Source organism: Seriola lalandi, unplaced genomic scaffold (genome assembly GCF_002814215.2).
Source record: "Seriola lalandi dorsalis isolate HSWRI2012SDOR001 ecotype SW California unplaced genomic scaffold, Sedor1 jcf7180002054972, whole genome shotgun sequence".
NCBI classification, from domain to species: domain Eukaryota; kingdom Metazoa; phylum Chordata; class Actinopteri; order Carangiformes; family Carangidae; genus Seriola; species Seriola lalandi.
The window spans coordinates 5205869-5225439 of NW_019525660.1; the positions used below are offsets into that span (position 1 = coordinate 5205869).

Consider the following 19571-nt stretch of genomic DNA (forward strand, 5'->3'; position numbering starts at 1 on the left):
AAATCTTTGTTTTTAACTGATGTTGACCTGTAATGAAAGAAACCTGCATATTCACATGATGGCAGATGGCAGATTCCGGATGTAGTGTTATACAGGGTGTTTACCAGTAATATTTTATCCGACTATATTCTCTTCACAGCCCTAATGTGAAAGATTCTTGACCTTTCAAAACATCCTGAGCTTTTAAGGTCAGACTGTCATCCCAAAACATCATCTACTCTGTTTAACACTATTGAGGCTGTTTGTCAGTGTCTGTTGAGGTAAAAAGTCTGTCTCCTGGCATACCAGGACAGCCCCAGCTCAGTTTGAGTTGAACCATCCCTGATAAAGTCCTTTCCACCCCAGGTAGCCCAGAGCTCCTCCCAGCTGCTGGGAGGGGAACTTGGTGAAGTGTGTGAGCAAACACAGGAGCAGGAACATCCACATAACAAGTAGAACTACACACAGGAGGAAGATTAATCTGAATGGGGCTCCTGGGAATCTCTGCAGGTGTTTTGCTTGGACAATGTGAGGGCCAAAGACAGACAATTCCTCCACCAGCAGCAGGCAACACGAGCAGAGGATGAGGATGTCCTCGGATACTTTGTAGGCTCTCCACGCCATGTTGGCTTTGAGGCAGGAGGCCTTGGTCTGGTCTTCACGCAGGAGCAGCAGTGGCAGTCCTTGGGAGGCAAATCTCGGGGTGTCCTGTCTAACGGTCATTGGTTCATAACAGGTCCCTGCTGTATCCTCCAGCAGGGTCATTAGGCGCTGACACCCCCACCAGAGGCACCCCACGACTTCTGTCTGAGAGGTGGTGGAGGGACAGAGATAGGGGGTGATGGGCTGAGAGGGAGTAGAGGAAGATGAATGAACCTGTGAAGATCCAGGTCCAACCCCAAGTGGATTTTAGAAACTTACTGTGATGAAGAATTTAATCAGAAACTCAGTGTTAGAACACAACAGTCGCAATGTAACACATAATTATAATAATTATGGTCTGTCCCATGAATACTGAGTGGTCATTACTACATTATTACAAATAATGCCTCTGTGGTAGTTCCTGCTTATAGTAGGTGACTCCAGGACCAATTCTACCATAATGACACACATAACACACACAGACTGACAAGGTGAAAACAATACCAGACCCACTGTCTCAGCTGATAATAATGATAATGGTTGGCAAAGGATTTACATTAAAATGATCTTTGATCTTTCATATTAATTACTTTTAGCCGTGATTGATCACTTATAAACTCTTTATTAGCAGGCAGTGATTTATATTTATATAGTCAGGGTGTGACTAAGATCCAAAAGACATATCAGTGACTACTAAATACAAGAAAATCCTGCTTAACTACGTTTCGTAACAAAGTTTTAAATGTTACTGGTCTTAAATGAGGCAGGTGGGTTAATTACCTTAGGCTGACAGGTTTTTAAAAAGAGCTCACAACTGAAAATCATGCAGCCGCTTATATTTCCAGCAAAGCAACCAATTAGGGACATGATATTTTCATTTAAAAGAGCTTTTACCTGTACAGGTAGTGGTGGCTGTTTGCAAAGATGCTGAACTTTGACACACAAAAACTCAGCACCAGCCCAAACAGAACCAAACCAGACAGCATCAGGTGGAAATTTGGGTGGCTTCCTAAAATTCTGGCCAGTAAATTTGTTACAAACTCCAGAACAGTATTCAAGACTCTGAGGACAAGCCTTCTTGGCAGTACCAGCTCTTCAGCCAGCCTGTGTTACTTCTCCAAGCTGACATCTGTTGTGAGGCCATTTTTAGTCTTTAAACCCATGTTCTTCTAGTCTGCTTGTCTGGTACCTTTTGTAATGCTGACAGCGTTGTCCTTTTCTCTTTGTGTTCAATCACAGCCAAGGGCTAAAGTCTGCCTCACTTTCTGTTGTGTGTGAAAGGCACACTAGCCCTTCTCTCGGACCTTTCTACTTTATCACTGTCAGGCACGCAGGAGAGCACGTGTTTTACAAAAATACAACCCCTCTTTCCCCTTTACCCACCAAAGCCCTCCCCCTCCCCAGCACTGACTGAGAGTGGAGACATGGTAATGGCTGCTGCTGGAACTGACCCCATTCTCCTAAACAGTGATCAGATACCAGGCTTAAATATAGCTTTCCGTCTTTGGTTCGCCTTTCTTCCCTCTATTCTTAGAATCAGCTGCTGGAGCCAACTTTAATATTTAATAGTTAATTTAAGATATTAACTGCTGCCAGTCTACATTTGGTGCAATGGACAGCTGCTTTTCTCACAGCACTTTCAATCATGTTTATTCCCAGGCCGTCCTCAGGCCAGAACTTCTTAAATCTCTTTAACTCCCAGAGCCAAATGAAGTCAATTTAGCCTGTGCATGAGATTCATACTCAGTAAAACATACAGGTGCTACTTTTTCAAGCCAGGACATCCAGTCCCACTACTCCTTCTTCAGAGTTCAAATCCGTACTGCAGAGGTACTGCTGGATGGACTGTTAATGTGTATTTGTCACCTTAAACTGACACATCTGGAAAGATGGACAAATACACTATACAGCTAGTGGGAGTAGTTTAAAAATAATTCTTTCTGGATTCCTGTTGTCTTATCTCAAAATGTTAAATCCCAGGTCGAATTACAATTTAAAACTTAAATAGCAATATGGCATTTTTGATTATTTTATGGATCCAGCTACATTTTGTAAAAATGAATACCAAATAACCAAACTCTTTCAGTGAAACTGTTCCTCAGATTCAAATTATTACAAAAACTGCCAGTGAGTTTTTATAAGAATCAAATTTGTATTAAGTCAGAAAAGTAAGAGCAAATGAAACCAGAAATGGCAAAGAATCTCACTATAATTTTATAGAACTTATTGCATTGCTGTCAACTGAACAACCTGGAGGCAACTTGGTTTTGATTCCTAAAGCAGTTGTTTGTTATGTAGTGTGAACACCACAATTTAGAATTTGATCTCGTTGAAATGGGGCACCAGGCCTCTGGGAGGACAACAATGAATTACTTCATTGATAAATTTATCAATCTCATAACAAAAGCCATGACTTCTCAATTCAATGGATCTCCAGTCTCAACTTCAAAAGAACACAACCGGACAACAACTGGGTGTAAATAAAGTTTATTAACTAAACTTCTATCTACAGAGTAAATGCAACGTGTAATAATCATAATGATGAAAATAATAATGAAATGAGCTGTGTGATGAGTTGGTAATGGTGGGAGACAATATGTTATGGCTACACACTATGTCTATACAGCTAATGATGCTACGTCTACGAATGAGATTTGTTGATAAAATATTGCTATATTTCGTCATCAACCTAGTCATGAGCAGAAGGTCAAGACCGGCCTACTGTGAGTTGTGCTGTAGCTGGATACCCTTGGCTGGAACCCAGGTGGCTATGGTTTACATGGTTACCATGGAGACACGGGATCTAGGTGGATTCTCCTGGAGGCCGTGTCCTGTTATCACAGTGAAGGATTCTGCCGGTGTCAAAGCGGTTCAGCTCTGGTGGAGTTTGCCAGGAGACTTTCTGTCTCGGGCAGTCTTGATTACTGGTAGGCTCATCTGCAGGCGGTCGTGGGCAGATGTGTTATCTGCTGGCGTCTCTTGCGGGTTGACGTGAAATAAACTCTAAGGCACTTCACTTTGGCTAAATAACTTTAGAGGAGACTGGCGTTGACCAAATGACTCTAGTCACCCACCCATGGTGGGCGGCCATCTGTCTCGTCCAGTTGGGTTGGAGAGATAGATAGATAGAGAGAGAGAGAGAGAGAGAGAGAGCAAGAGAGAGCACAGGAAAAGAACAACAACGTGCAATGATAGGAAAATGAATAATAGTGATAGTAACGGCAGTAACAGCAGTAGTAATGTAATGGCAACTGTAGTGCTCCTAATGACAAAAATAGTAATGACAGCTAATAACATTAATAATATCATTATTAATTATAGTGAATTTTTAGTCCTGTTAGCAAGCTGTGCCTAAAGACAGCAGACATCGCTGAAGATGTAGTAAATATCACAATCCTCTACAGTGAAGTTACAACAACAACACACCGAGCAAGGGAGAGAGAGAGAAGCTAGTGCTAACTGCTAAGCTAAAGTAACTAGCACATCTGAACAGCATGTGAGCAACTGCTGAGTTATTGAAAGGCGCTAAAAGGAGCAGAGAGCTCTGGGTGCTGGAGCAGAACTAGTGTAAGTTTAAATATACAGCAGGTAGTTAGACTCTGTGATAACGGCAAGAAAGAAAACAGCAATATTAACAGTGTTCAGACAGAGAAGCAATATTCTCTACCAGTAACAGAAACTGAGATGGTACACCACACTGATGTCAGGCTCAGCACATCAACGCGACATCACCACTATTAGTGAAAAGACATCAGTAGAAGTAAATCACTGTGTAAAAATGTTCTCAGATAAAAGGACAAAGTAAGTCAGTTAAAATGTTTCTTAGTAAACGTGTTATTACGTTAAATTTGAAAAATGGGGAGAGAGGGGTTAAACATGTCATAGGGTGATAATAATAATATATGATAAAACTATAAAATGAATAATCTTTAGGTTACCAGATATATCAATTACCTGGTGAGAACAGCAAAAAAATCAACCAATTCACAGCAGTTAGACACTTTGGAGGCTGAGCATACACCTGAAAATTACTAATATAGGCCTACTCATTTGGCAATTTATTATTAAAATAGTTTTAGACAGTTGTTGATTCAATTGATCACTCTGGAGGATGTAGTGTATATTACATTATACAACGGTGTTTCTGTTATTTAACCTACCTTAAGTGATAAAAATGGGTTAGTGGGGGTGGCGGTGGTGATGGCGGTGGTGATGGCGGTGGTGATGGCGGTGGTGATGGCGGTGGTGTGTGTGTGCCCGGATACTGCTCTAGTGGCACCTGCTGAGACCTGAGACCTACTGAATTTGTATTGCAGTCCAAGGGAGAGCTGAACTGTAATCTTTCTCCATGAGCACTAACTTGTGAACAGCTTTCTCCCTGTGTGTGTGTGTGTGTGTGTGTGTGTGTGTGTGTGTGTGTGTGTGTGTGTGTGTGTGTGTGTGGCTGTGTTTGTAAACATCACAGAGATCAAAGAGTCTCTTAACAAGCTGGTTCGAACACCTGTGTCTAGCTGGAAGACACAGAGCTGACACAGATCTGGGTGTGATTTGGGCTCGGCGAGCCTCTCAAACGCCTGCTTTTTGTGAAAAAACGGTAACTTCTATCAGAACCATGAGCAGACCATGACGGGCACAAGACCTTCGTGCACTGCTTATCTGGCTTTGGTGTTTCTAGAGCCAAAAATGTGGACAAAGGAACAAGTTACAAAAATATGTGTGGGAGAGGTGGCGGGTACTCCTATCGCTGTGAGGCTCATGTTCAAATTCTGTAAGTCTCTGTGCTAAGGTAGACACATTGTATGAAACAGGACAAATTTATCTACTACAGCCTACCGAGGAAGCCATGATGTGTGAAGACTGAAATACTGTATGTGGCCGTGAGGATGAGTAAAACAGAATTTTTTCAGAGGAGTTCTAGAGCTTCTCCCACTCTAGTGATGATGTCATCCACTCTAGTTCAGAACATTCCGTGTAATACACACCCATTATAAAGTCTGAAATGGTCTAAAAATTAATGAACTGTGATTTTGTGTAAACCGTAATAGTTGTCAAATACCAATTCAACCCAAAAGAGTCTCAAGTCTTGTGACCCGTTTAACGTTTCAAACATTTTTCTACGTTGAAGTATGACGAAGGAAAGACAAAGCACACCATTCTTGATCAAGCCAAACACATATATATATATATATATTGTCTGTGTTTTCTCAAAGCTGCGGGACTAGTTATGCGCCGAAAGTTCGATACGGAAGAGGTATAAGACGAACTAGAAAATGCATTTCCTACTGAAAATGCTGAATGAGATTGCTGAAGCAATCACAAAAATGTGAAGAAGCAATGATGATGAAAGATGAACTGCATCCTAAACATTAGAAACTGTAATTTAGGATATCAATAAGCTGAATAATGGCTTAATAGCTGGAAGTGTTGTGAACACTTTAAAGTTTGAATGAAGCTTGTAGCTGAAAGTATGCTCAAGTACTTGAATTTCAAACACTTAGAACTTTTGAATGATTTGAAAATCGCCTCCATTCACTTACACTGTAAAAAAAATGCAGTAAACACTTCTTTAAAAGATGAATAATATCAAAAAGTTGAAGGTAAGGATACATCTCCTGAAGAAGCTGAACATTTTGATAGCTGAACGGTTTGGAAAGTAAACGGAGGACATGGAGTATACCACCAGTGGAGCAGGTTCAATTCAGTATGTCTGCTGCTGTATTTACTGTTGTTCTCCCTCTCTGACTACTAATTTGTAAACATCTTTGTCTGTCTGTCTGTCTGTCTGTCTGTCTGTCTGTCTGTGTGTCTGTTTGTGTGTGTATGTGTGAGTACCTGTTTGTGTGCATGTGTCTGTTTGTGTCTGTGTGTTTGTGTGCCTTTCTCTAATAGGTATTTGTTCATTTTTCGACCTGACAACAACATATAGTGGGATTTCTTCATTCAGCAATCCCACCAATAAAGAGAAACATTTTTGACCTGACAACAACATAGAGTAGGATTGTTTCATTTAGCAATCCCACCAATAAAGATTTGAATAACAATAGTGTGAATGCTGCAGCATTCAATATATAATAATTATGCAGAATAATAATATATGCCTTCAATGCTATTACATTGCAGGCACATAATAAGCATGCAGAATAATAATATATACCTTCAATGCTATTGTTCTTCATGCACATAATAATATGGACATTCTGGATGTCATGTAGTGTGTGTTACCTTGTGTGAAGGATGCTGACAGAATGTTCACATGAAGAACATTGTCTTAAAGTCTACATGTTACAGTTCAAACATTCTATCGGATAGAAGTTTGGGATTGAACTATTACATAGAAACATCTCATGAGTTACAAAACAGATATTTGATTATATATTCTTCCTCAGATCTGTGTCTGTGAAGAGTGTTCTGCTGGTCACTTTTCAGGATTGGAATGTGGGTTGTAGTTTATGACTCTTATCTAGAGAGAGACAGAGGAAGGGAGGTTGGTGTGTGTGTGTGTGTGTGTGTGTGTGTGTGTGTGTTCATGCATGGCACAGAGAGGCCACACCTTAGTGATAATCAGTCCTTTTGGTGTTACTTGTCCTATATAAGAAACAACCAAATATCATTAGACAGAGTCTTATTGTCACAAACTGGAGATTTTGCCCATGTTCTCCAGTTGCCTGGTATCCATTCTTTGATTCTGGAGCTGACCCTTTAACCCCATGGTCTGGTTCTGTGTCTCTCTGACATGCTAAAGGCATCGTCTGTTTGTGAGAGAAGGGTCTTTTGTCTCTGTTTCCTATCAATTTGATAGTTTGATGGTGGGAAGACTAACAAAGTGTCAATTTTGGGTCTGTAACTGTAATGTCCTTACAATGAACTTCTTTAATAGCTTGTGACTGATGCCATGCCAGGTATGTATGCTACAGTTATGTGCGACTGGTAAATGACAATCTGTCAGACATATCTAACCAAATGAAATGGACAAATGACAATTTTAACAAAAAGTAATTCAATAAAAAAAAAAAAGGATGAACAACTTGAAAACTTGTTTCCAGTGTTTCATGTGCTGTTTTTGACAGTGTCTCCGTAGTTCACTGTAAACAGTATATGAAATTTAAACCTTGAACGAGTGATATTTAACAACAAACAAAGTAGGTTCTTTGTGGTATGTTTACAGAAGGTTTTATTGTTACTGAAAAACAATGGTCTGAGAGAAATATGAGTGACTTGATATAAACACCTGAAAATTGCATAAACAGATGAGTGTTTAAGTTGTTATTCACACGCATGTCCTCCCAATATTAACAGATTATCACCGACAATCAAATCTTTTGAACTGATCACATGTCTATACTGACAAGCAAAATTACTGTCTCTTTTTAAATTGGCTCAGAGCTGTTTACAGAGTTGAGCGCTAACCCAGGATCAATAAGACTTCAGACCACCAGGAAATCAGTGGATCAATGGGAAACTCCACAAAGTTACATGATAACAGGAGTTGTGACTTTAGGCAGCTGGCAAATAAAGTTCTGGATTATTTTAATATATTCATATTCAATATAGTCTTTAAATGTGCATTTTGAATGTGATAGCCCCTGAAACAGATCATGTTATTCATATTAGAGCAAAGTCGAAATCGGAGTTCAAATCAGAACACTGACAACTGTCTAAATACCTCCCTGAACAAATACTATACATTTATACATAATCATCATCATCCTTTCTCCCTGCAATATCCAACATTGATTTTATCTAACTATCTTACCAATACATTTCAACAGGTCATTAACTAAGTGCAGTGCTTGGCGTTTTGAGCTTCAGCACATTTTGAGTGAAGAGTTTCAAGCCAAGTAGAAAAGCTTTGGCCTGTTTGGTGTAAGACAGTGAGGCAAAAAAGAAAAAACAGAAGTAGGCCGTCTCAGTGTGCTCTAATCTGACCTTTACAATGTCAGGCTACAATGCCTTCCAACTGAACACTTCACAACCACACTGTTATTGTAATCATTAATATCCAGCATTGAATTTAAAAGATATAGTCTTTATAGTCTCCCCCAGTCCTTCTGAGCTTATTGTCTTCCTTTGTTAGGGACTGTCTTGCCCTGTCTGAGGTGATGTCTCTCCTTCCGACATCTTTTCCTTTTGTCTTTCTCTTGTTGTCAGTCTCTGTCCCTCTCTCTCTCCTCCTCCAGAGGATGGGTTTGTCTGTGCTCCCACATTCGCACCGCTCCGTCCCACTGTGGACAAACAAACAAGGGTGAAATGGATAGGGATTGCAGGTTACGTTTCCTGTTGTTTTTAATGCCTGCCTACAGGGTTACAGTTATAGTTCACAAATTCCTTTGTGATTTTCTTAACTCAGTTGGACTGTCCCGTAATTGATTTTAGTTAAAAAAGACGTTGCCTGCCAATAACTTCCTATCTTTGCACCTCTCGCTCTGCTCTGGAAACAATCACAATAATTTTATGACTGAAAAATGCTGTCTAATAAATTTTCCATCAACATAACAAAAGTAGTGGATAAACTTTTACTACAGCACCTACTACTACAATTATTATTGCTATTAGTCTCAGTATTAATCTTATTATTGTTATATTTAGGGCCCGAGCACCGACTGGTGCGAGGACCCTATTGAAACTGTGCTGTTTATCATCATTTTCCTCACCTAAAAAAATTGCCTTTTTGAGGCCTTTCCCATGCTCGAAAATGTTATGAAACTTTGCACACGCGTCAGGCCTGGCGAAAATTTACATCTGGTATGGGACAAAAAAGCCTCTTGCACAGGAAGTCAGCCATTTTGAATTTAATGTGCAAATTTGGTGCCGTTTTTGCGCTTTTGGGGCCACAAACTCCTCCTAGGGAATTCATAAGATCAACACGATGGTCGATGAGTTTCATCTTAAGACCTTTGCCATGTTAAATTGTGAAGTTTTGAGTTTTCGCTGGAGGACCCGCCTGCTACAGTGTGGCGAATTTCGATCCTTTGCCATGAAAATTCAACTTGCTCTCATTCCAACACACATGTTCCAAACTGCCCCAAACTTAATGTGCGTCATAAGAATCCCACCTTGAACACACTCATTTGCTTATATTTTGTGATACTCATAGTGCCCCATTGTGGAAACAGGAAGTGTCATGTTTTCCCCTTTATATACTGCTCATAGCAAATTGATTGAATTTTGACCCTTCGCCATGAAACAGGAAGTTGCTATAACTCCAGCATACAGTGCCTAAACAGGCTGAAATTTTATAGATTTGATGAGACTTCCGCCCTGAACACATCTACATGCTCCTATTTACATTCATAGCGCCACGTAATGGAAATATAGAAAGTGGTTACAACTATATAATACTTTGCCCAATCTTCCCCAAATTTTACATGTTTGATGGCAGTCTCACATTTAAGACATCTGCATACTAATATTACACTATAGTCACAGCGCCACCTACTGCAAATAGGTCATAACTCTTATATGATAATCCTGTCATTTACATGACATTTTCAGTGTAAGGTCTGATACATAGCCTCATGTGTGCCCATTATGTGGTGTCTGGCTGCCACATCTGCTGCCATAGTCTGTCTTAAACCATGAGTGCAGTGTCCGGCGGTCATTACGATGTGCGACTGCTTCAAATGGCACACTGCTTTCTGTGAATGGCCCATTTGATTATCTGTTATTACCACAAAACATGAAATTCTCTGACTTCTCTTAATCCACCATATTCCATTATCCGGAGAAATCGCTGTCTGGTCTTAACACTGCTCAATTAGAACCTTTGCTTCCTTTAGATTTAATGTAATGATCAAGTTTTTCTAACATAATACCAGTTAACACTACTCACAGAGCTGCTAACGATGTTGTCCTCGTACGGGTGCCAAGTGACGTCCCTCACACAGGCATCATGGCCTGACAGTCTGGAGACCACGCTGCCCGTAAGCACATCATAAACTGCACACACATAAATATTTAAACAAATGAAAGTGTGCTGTGTATCAACACACTAACACTGACATATTCACACAAACTTGACACATGCTGACACTCACTGATTATTTTTCCAGTGGAGCAGCCAGAGTAGATGAACCTCTGGCCAGTGCTGAACTCTGGGGAGAAACGGCAACGGATGAGGGTATGCAAAACACCATGACCACGGTACGTCATCACCGAGGTGTCGCCTGTTAGCTTATGTCTCTTCAGGGCTGAAAGGGACAAAAGGGCCAGGAGGTATATAAGCACACTGCTGTCAAACAGAAAAAATTTGAAGATTTTTTTACGTTGCTATTTCGTTTTTTCTTAAACCTGACTTCAGTTTGGTACAATTTTCATCCTAAAACATCAGGTTAAAAGGTATCTGGCTAAAAAACTGGGTGAAGTAGATTATTTATTTTCTTTAATTTCTTTCTTAAGTTTAGGGTTTTCCCTCTCCTCTCTCTGCTCCATTTTATTATCCCTCCTCTTTGACTTGCGATGGTAATCACTCTTCTCCCAGTGTGTGGTTATAATACTGTCATATATTTTCACCTTCACCACCCACACAGGTTTCACCTTTCTGTCATTGGCCCTATCTGTCTTCTTTAATAACATCATTTCATCTTTATCTCCTCCTCTATTCTTCCTCCATATGACCTCTCCTTTCTCTAAGCCTTCTAGTTCCTTCCTCCCTCCCTCCTCATCACCTCTCTGGGGAACCTGCTGCCAGCGGTAATCCCAGTTTTGTTGGGTGACAGCCAGGCGGGAAGCTGCCAGGCCCTCTTTGGGGGAGAACTTCCTGACGTCCCAGAGCTTGATGGACTGGTCCTTCGAGTTGCTGATCAGATAGCGTGCGTCACCCTGGCACAGTCACAATACAAGTGGAGAAGATCACGTTTTAAGAAGAAAACAAAACAAACCAAACCTCTGAACCTGAGACCAGTATACTGAACTAAAGGTGTGTGTACTGGGCTAATTTGGGCATATAATTAATCAGTTTAATCAGTCAAATCCAACTGAAATACCAGCACCAACTTCCCCACCTTGCTGTGAATGAAGGTGATACCATCTCGGTGTCCAGCCAGCTGTCCGACAGGCTGTGGCCTGTCTTCCCGAAGCGTCCGTCTATCCCACACCTTGCACAGCGCGTCGTCGCTGCCAGAGAAGAGCAGCTGGGATGAGCTGTCAGCGAATGCCACCGCGTTCACGTCATCCTCGTGGGCATCGATCTGACGAGGAGAGACAGAAAAAGCAGAGTCAGTGTTTAAGAGTGCAGGGTGTGTATAGTGACATTCCCTTAAGCCGCAGCTGTATGCTGTGTTTCCTGCTAATTAGCTAGTGAAAATTTTTTTTAATTTAGATGGTTAACAGGAAAAAAACCACTAGCATATATTTTGGGACTGTCCAGGCAATTTTCCACACTATTCTTAGGAATGGTTGATTTTCAGGCACGACGATCAAATGAATATATGTTTGGTATTTTGATTTCTGCTTGTAAAAAAGTGGTCACAAGGCGCTGGTTACTTCTGAACCCCCAATGATACAGGAGGTGATAGATAGAAATTACATTTATGGAATAGAAAAGATGACCTTTTCTCTCCATCTGAGGAAAACTGAATTTATTAAACTATGGACCAAGTGGATCAAATATGTAAGGCCCTCAAGGCCAGATTTTGTGGAAGTATTGAATGATTGATCCTGTAATGTTTTTTTACTCTGACTTCATTGTTTATTTTATTTTGTTTTATTATATTTTGTTGTTCTTATGCGCATACTTTACCTCTCCCAAACTGTAAAAAGTTCTTACATTTACAGAAAAACTGAACGGCATAGGAAAGTAAAGTGTGTTTTCCTGATGTATGTTTTGTAATATGAACTGCCTCCCCAAAATAAAGAATTAAAAAAAGAAAAAGGTGGTGAACATGATAAACAGTGTTCAACATCAATATGCCATCAATATTGTCAACAATTCCTAAGACAAAAAAGAAAAAAACTGTGAGTCAGTTTATCTCAACACTTAAGACTGCTCTGAGGCTCTCAGCTCCAAGCCCATTGGTTCCTACTGAAGATGAATCTTTGAATATATAGTTTCATTTTTTAAATGGCTCAGTCATTTCCTAAAACAGCTGCTCACTCTATTTTTTATGAAACAAACAGGAGGTAATGGTGCATTTCTTGGGGACTATTTTAAGCAGCGGATTAATTCACATTTGACACTGTAGTGAGTATATGGGGCAACAGGACGGTGTGTGGGACTGAGTCATAATAAACTACAGTGGATGACTCACTGATGTGTTTTTATTAGTTTCTGGAATCACAGACTATTTGGCCATATTCAGACCTGTTATTAACATCTATCTAAGCTGATCCAATCACAAGTGATCAGCTCTAAGTACAGGTGTGAACACACCCAAGATGCATTAAGGATACATTTTAGATCCGATCACTCAGACCACATTTGGAGGTGGTCTGGGCCACATATGGTCACATTCTTTTAGTAGTGCAGTGTTTCCCCGATATTCACCCAGCAGCGGCACACTGCCACTGTTAGATTATGTGTGCTGCCACTTAAATTTCATCTATCATTAATATCAATGGGCTACACCAAACATTATCTTGGATTTGTCTGAGTCATTGACTAGTGCATCAAATCCTCCCAGACTCTTCAACCCCCTGGCTAACAAGTGTGATGAACTGGAGGCACTTGTGAAAAACCAGCGGCTTCACTGCAGTACGAGCGGACAGAGACACCTGAGCAAGTGGGAAGAATAAAGGTGGAGGACTGGTTCTGTTTGTGATCAATAGATGGTGCAACCCCGGTCATATCACAGTGACGGAGAAGATCTGCTGTTGGGATATTGAACTGTTGGCAGTTTGTCTTAGACCGTACTGAGGGACTTCTCACACATCGTCGCCATAATTGTTTACATTCAACCATGAGCTGAGCCTGCAGTCGTGTGTGATGTCATTCACAAGACTGTTGCAAGAGTACAGACCCAGCACCCAAATGCATTCATTGCAATATCGGGTGATTTTAACCATGTCACTCTCACTTGTTTGGCTTCACTCAGTATGTTGACTGTCCCACAAGGGAAAATAAAACACTTGATCTGTTGTATGCAAATGTCAAGAAGGCTTACACTGCTTTAGCTCTACTACCACTTAGCAGATCAGATCATAATCTGGTTTTTCTTCAGCGTTCCTACAAGCCCTGTGTAATGAGGCAGGCTGCAACCACCTGCTCATTCAGGAACTGGCCCCGGAGGCCAGTGAGTGTCTAAATGACTGTTTTGAGTGCACAGATTGGAATGTCCTGTTGGAGTCACAGGAAAATGATTAAAGCAAGGACCCTGACCTTGATAGAGTGGTTGAATGTACCACAGACAATATTAAGTTCTGTATGGACACTGTTATACCAGCAAGGACTGTACACTGCTTTCGACAAACCCTGGATCATCCTGTAACATCAAGATCCTCCTCAACCAGAAAAAGGAGGCCTTCGGGGATGGAGACAGGTTGAAGCTCAGGTGCATGCAACATGAGCTGAAGAGATTAAAGCAGGCGAAGGAGGACTACAAAAAGAAAGTAGAGAGGAAGCTGCAGCACAACAACACCAGAGAGGTGTAGAAGGGGAGGACCATCATTGGGTATAAAACGAAGAACAGCCAGGCAACATCAGGTGATGTGGACAAGGCCAATGAGTTCAACCTGTTCTACAACAGGTTTGACACAGCCTAATCCGTTTCTCTCCCACTGCTTCAGCTGTAGCTTTTCCTACGGCATCTCCTTCACAACCTGACACTGCAGCCGCAATTCCCTCCACACTGGGGTCAAGTCTGGAAAGGCAACAGGCCCGGATGGTGTGTGTCCGAGGCTGTTAAAGGACTGTGCAGCCCAGCTGGCTGAGCCTCTCCAGAGGATCTTTAACTTAAGCCTTCAAACAGGGAGGGTCCTGGTACTGTGGAAAACATCATGTCCTGTTCCGGTACCTAAAGTAGGACGACCAGCTGAGATAAATGACTACAGACCAGTGGCCCTCACATCACACATCATGAATACCCTGGAGCAGCTGCTTCTCCACCTTCTGAGGCCACAGGATGAACATGCACTTGACCCCCTACAGTTCGCCTACAGAGAACAAATTGGAGTGGATGTTGTGGATGAGTGGATCCAGAAATATTCAGATGACACAGCTATTGTGGCGCGTATCAGGGACGGGCAGGAAGAGGAGTACAGGGATCTGATGATGGCCTTCAGTGAATGGAGCGACAAGAATTGCTTCCTTCTGAACACCTCCAAGACCAAGGAGATGTTTCATCGACTTTCGGAGGTCTTGGCCCACCCTTCAGCCAGTAAACACTCGAGGGAAGGACATTGAGGTGGTGCACACTTATAAATTCCTAGGTGTGCACCTGGACTGGTCCCTGAAAACAGAAGCCATCTACCGGAAGGGGCAGAGCTGGCTCTTTTTCCTCAGGAAGCTCAGGTCCTTTGACGTCTGCAGTGAAATGCTGCACAAGTTTTATCAGTCAGTGGTGGCCAGTGTACTCTTTTATGCTGCAGTCTGCTGAGGCAGCAGCATGTCAGACACGAACACTAAGAGACTGGCTAAGATGGTAAAAAAGGCTGGATCTGTGCTTGGCAGGATTGTGGCCTCACTCAGTACTGTTGTGGAGAGACGCATGCAATGTAAGATGGAGGCCATCTTGGACAATACCAACCATCCTCTCCACAACATTCTGGCAGGACAGAGAAGCAGCTACAGGTGCAGCAAACGTCTCATCTCACTGCGCTGAAGAACAGAGAGGTTGAGGAGATCTCTTGTTCCCACTGCCATCAGGCTATACAACACCTCAGCCAAAGGAAGTTGACTAATCTAATTATTATTGTTTATTTATTATTAACTGTTTTTATTATTATTATTATTATTATTATTATTATTATTATTATCAACATTGAGCTAATGGACACATGATTTTCCCTAGCGGATAAATAAAGTATCGATCTATCTATCTATCTATCTATTGTTGTGACTCATCATTCAAGATACCAGATGTTTCGTTGCTCCACTGGACAAAGGAACTCACACTCCACAGTTCCTCACCATTCACACCTGGGGACGACCCTTCCCCCCACGGACCTTACTGGCCAGCCAGTCTGGGTCAGCGTGTGACATGTGACCCCCAAGGGTGTCACCAAACAAAACCAGTCCTCTGGCCCTCTTCTCTCTCTTCTCTGCTTGCTCTGGAGAGCAGCTTCTGTTCTCTCCTCTCGGCTCTTCAAAGGGCAACAAGGCCCCAGCCAAGGTCAGCCCTGCTACCTGAGAAACCAGCTCTCTCGTCGGCCTGCTCACAGCAGCCTGCAAACACTCTTCTCCTCAACAGCAGCAACCTGCTTCGGATTAACTGAGAGTGAACCAAATTCTCTTCAGAATCAGCACAAGGCCAGCTAATTTTCCAAGCAACAGGAGTCATAGCAGAGTTAGCGTGGAACAGCTAACTCTGTGAGGAGAACAAAGGAGATAACAGCAAAGCAACACAGCCAGACAGGACTTTACTCCACCAGGAAGCCTCCCAACTCACTGGATTTTACAAAAACACTGGAAAGGAACTCTTTGTTTGTTCCAAGGACTGGGTAACGTTAACTGACTGGGCCTAACCTTTCCCAGCCCAGCCCAGCCCAGCCCAGCCCAGCCCAGCCCAGCCCAGCACAGCACAGCATAGCTAAGCAGCAGAAGTCTTAACTTTGTTAATGTACTTGTTGATTGATGTCTTCTTGTTGTAATGTTTGCTTAGGTTGTGGTCAGTCATACAGTTAATCAGGTACTCATATGTTCACACACACATAGTAGTACGTCTCAGTTCTAGAACCTGCATGAAGCTAACCTCCTCCCTCTAACCTGGTACCTTTAGATTACATGAGCTAGGCTAAGAAAGAAAATCACACCTTCCCTCTCACACACACCAGGTGGTCTCAGCGGCCATTTTGAGTAGTTTCTTTGTTTACCGCCATCTTGTGTAGTCTTCTTTGTTCAGGTCATGTGGTCACAGTGACCACTGTGAATCGGCCATCTTGCCTTTGTTTGTGTCCCCACAAACACACACCCCTACACACACACACACACACACACACACACCTGTATATACTAGATTAGACATCGTGTTTTACTCTGCTCCATTGTAAATAAATGCCTTTAAGTATAACTACTGGTGTGTTTAATGTTGCACAAGCGTGAATTTTGCCAACCTCTACTTGGTAGAATTCCAATCCTTCAACTTTAACTTACTGTTGATATGGTAATTTGGTTATAGTTGGTAAGCCAATGGTTAATCAGAGTTCCAGAATGGTAATAAATTGAGACTAAAACCATATTAGTTTAGGCTGGTGCCCCGAGGACTTTAATTAATTTTAACGTTATTATTTATTATTAATATTTTTAATATTAATATTTTCTTAATTTATGATAGCCAATAAATTGAGAGACAACCGAAATCCAACATATTTGGTGTCCAGCTCATGAGGTAGAGCTCAGACCCAATACTATCTATCATTCTTCAAAGGACATCAACATAAAAGGTAATGTTGAAGTAGCGTAGCTCCTTTAGGGAATAAGGCAGTGCGTAACAAGCGAGTGGCAGAGAAGTGACGGTGAATCAGTGAATGCAAACAGAGCAGAGGAAAAGGTTAGCAGTAAGTTGTCAATATGGCAGCAAATGTACAGTATGGGCTGCGGTGTGTAGTTAATGAAAACTACAGCTTCTCAAGACATCTCCCCAAGAAAGGCTAACAATAGGTTTTTTGGCTGCTATGTAAAGTTAGCTGCATTCATAGGAAGTCACTTTAATTAGCTGCTTGTCATTAATAACTGCATGCCCAGTGTCTAGATCCTCTGTTAGTAATTACAGCATAGCTAGTGTGCTCCACGGGGTAAGGCAAGCTCCCTGTCTTAGCTAAAATGATATTACTACTCTCTTACTTGTCCTGTAAGTGCACGACAGGTACAAGCTTAGACTAAACTCAAATTTGTCCTATACTCATACATCTTGATAGTTAAATCATATTTCAGTTTTCAGATGCATGTATCAAACTGGTGGGTTAGGAAGAGAAAGGAGGATGGTGACCATGGAGGAGCTGAGTAAAGCAAATTAGGGATTCAAACTAGTCACCTTTTAATCTAATGAGAAATGTCTTTTGGATTCTAATGTACAATTGCCAATACAGAATGGAGTAAATAAAATGCTGGTTACATGTTGCCTATCTAGGTGCTAAAGTATGTCACAGAAAAAAGGACAGCTAGTGCAAGTGGTAAATGGGTATTTCATATCATTTTTTGATATTAATTTCTATAGTAAATTAAGACACAAAAGACAAACATAAATAATCTTATGTATAATGATTCTCAGGTTATTTAATTTGAAGCTATTCCGACTTGCATGAATATGGGCCAGTGTCGCATCCTAATGGACACAACAGCACCGCTGCTATAAAAAATTCTAGGGGAAACACTGTAGTGTGAACACAAATGCATCCTGGGCCACATTGAAGGACCGCATATTCAACCAACGTCCTCTGCCACAGTCTAATTTGTCCCGCTATCTAAACATACAAGAGGAGCTAGCAAACCTGGAATCATTCATTGATCACCACCATAGCGAACCTCGAGGGAATTTCTTCAAATTGGCACAAACATTCACTTGGGCTCAAGACAAACTGATTTTGGTGGTCAAAAGCCAAGGTCAGTGTGACCTCAGAAAACACTTTTTAGCCATTATTCAAGACTTCACTCAGCAATTATGACAAAATTTCACACAAATGGTCAATATTTTATAGACTCTGGATAAACAGGGATGTAACCTGAAACTAGTGGAGGCCTACAACCATGAGGCGGTAATTCTAGTTTAAATATCATGATTATTGTCAATACTAGTATATCGCAACACCCCTACTCAATAGCAAGGAATTCCATAAATAACCCCCTAGAAGGTTCCTTCAACGTCTCAATGCTCAAAGACACAAACTTTGACAGGAGAGCGTGCATCCTTCATGGACAAATATGAATCTACAAATAGCTCACTACCATTAATCTAGGAAACTGCAAAAACAGTAATTTGGCAAAAAAACATCTTTTTCATCTCAGAAGAAGAAAAACAGCCTGCATATGAAAACAATCAAGAATTAAAAATAACAGAGCTAGAAAAAACTGCAAGAACTCAGAAGAAAATCTGAATAAACTTCAATTAGATATGTCTGACATAACATAAAAAAAAAAAAATACTAATATTAATTTAGCAACAAAAACACAGGAATTTTGAATATAATAATGTTGTTGTCCTTTGTCTGCTCCAGTGAGGAGTTGCCATTCATGTATTTGATTTGCATAGGTTTCACACTGTATGTCCTTTCTGTCACAACCTTGGTTTTGAGGAACCATAGATCGAACTGCCAACCCCGGAATCTGCAGCCAACCCACTCTGCTACCTGAGTCAATGCTCCATTCCTGTTTTAATATAATTTTATAATTTCTCACAAATCAACTTTCTGGCAATGACAAATAAACCCAACCTCTAACTCATTAAGTGTAAGCTCAGAACACAGAACACACGTAACACTCAAAAAAGTACAAAATCAGCCTCTCTGCCCCCCTAACACCTTAGACGATTACATCCACACAATGAGGCACTGCCCAATTGGTAAAACAGTTTTGGACAGAAATCACAGAATAACTGTCCCTCATACTGGACTTTCCCAATCATTCATGAGTTGTCATCACTCACACTCCCCAACCACAGCATAAAAGTATGACTCATCACTCTAACTATCAATCTCACTATGGATATTCCTCTTTATAGACCACATAACAGTGGAAAAACTTTTCTCTTCTTCATAACTACACTCTCCTTTAACACATGCACACGAACACACACACATTATTACTGTCTTTTTTTTGTTATTAGTATTATTATTATCACTAATGTTATTTTACCCCCCCCCCC

The 19571-nt window shown here is 41.2% G+C and overlaps 2 protein-coding genes across 2 annotated transcripts in view; both read right to left on the reverse strand.

The window, feature by feature from the left end:
* Positions 1-72: 72 nt before the first annotated feature.
* Positions 73-1784, reverse strand: fitm1 (fat storage inducing transmembrane protein 1). Its single transcript, XM_087171771.1, is given in 4 exon segments — positions 73-312; positions 315-787; positions 789-899; positions 1516-1784. Coding segments are annotated over 4 exon segments (936 nt in total). The 3' UTR covers positions 73-229.
* A 5981-nt stretch (positions 1785-7765) lies between these two features.
* The window catches only part of dcaf11 (ddb1 and cul4 associated factor 11), a 20383-nt gene continuing 8577 nt past the window's right edge, over positions 7766-19571 (reverse strand). The window contains exons 11-15 of the mRNA XM_023398037.2: positions 11622-11807; positions 11286-11439; positions 10656-10808; positions 10451-10557; positions 7766-8843 (exon numbers count right to left, since the gene is read on the reverse strand). Of these exons, the coding sequence (XP_023253805.1) occupies positions 8766-8843; positions 10451-10557; positions 10656-10808; positions 11286-11439; positions 11622-11807 (678 nt within the window). The 3' untranslated portion in view covers positions 7766-8765. The remainder of the gene's footprint in view (positions 8844-10450; positions 10558-10655; positions 10809-11285; positions 11440-11621; positions 11808-19571) is intronic.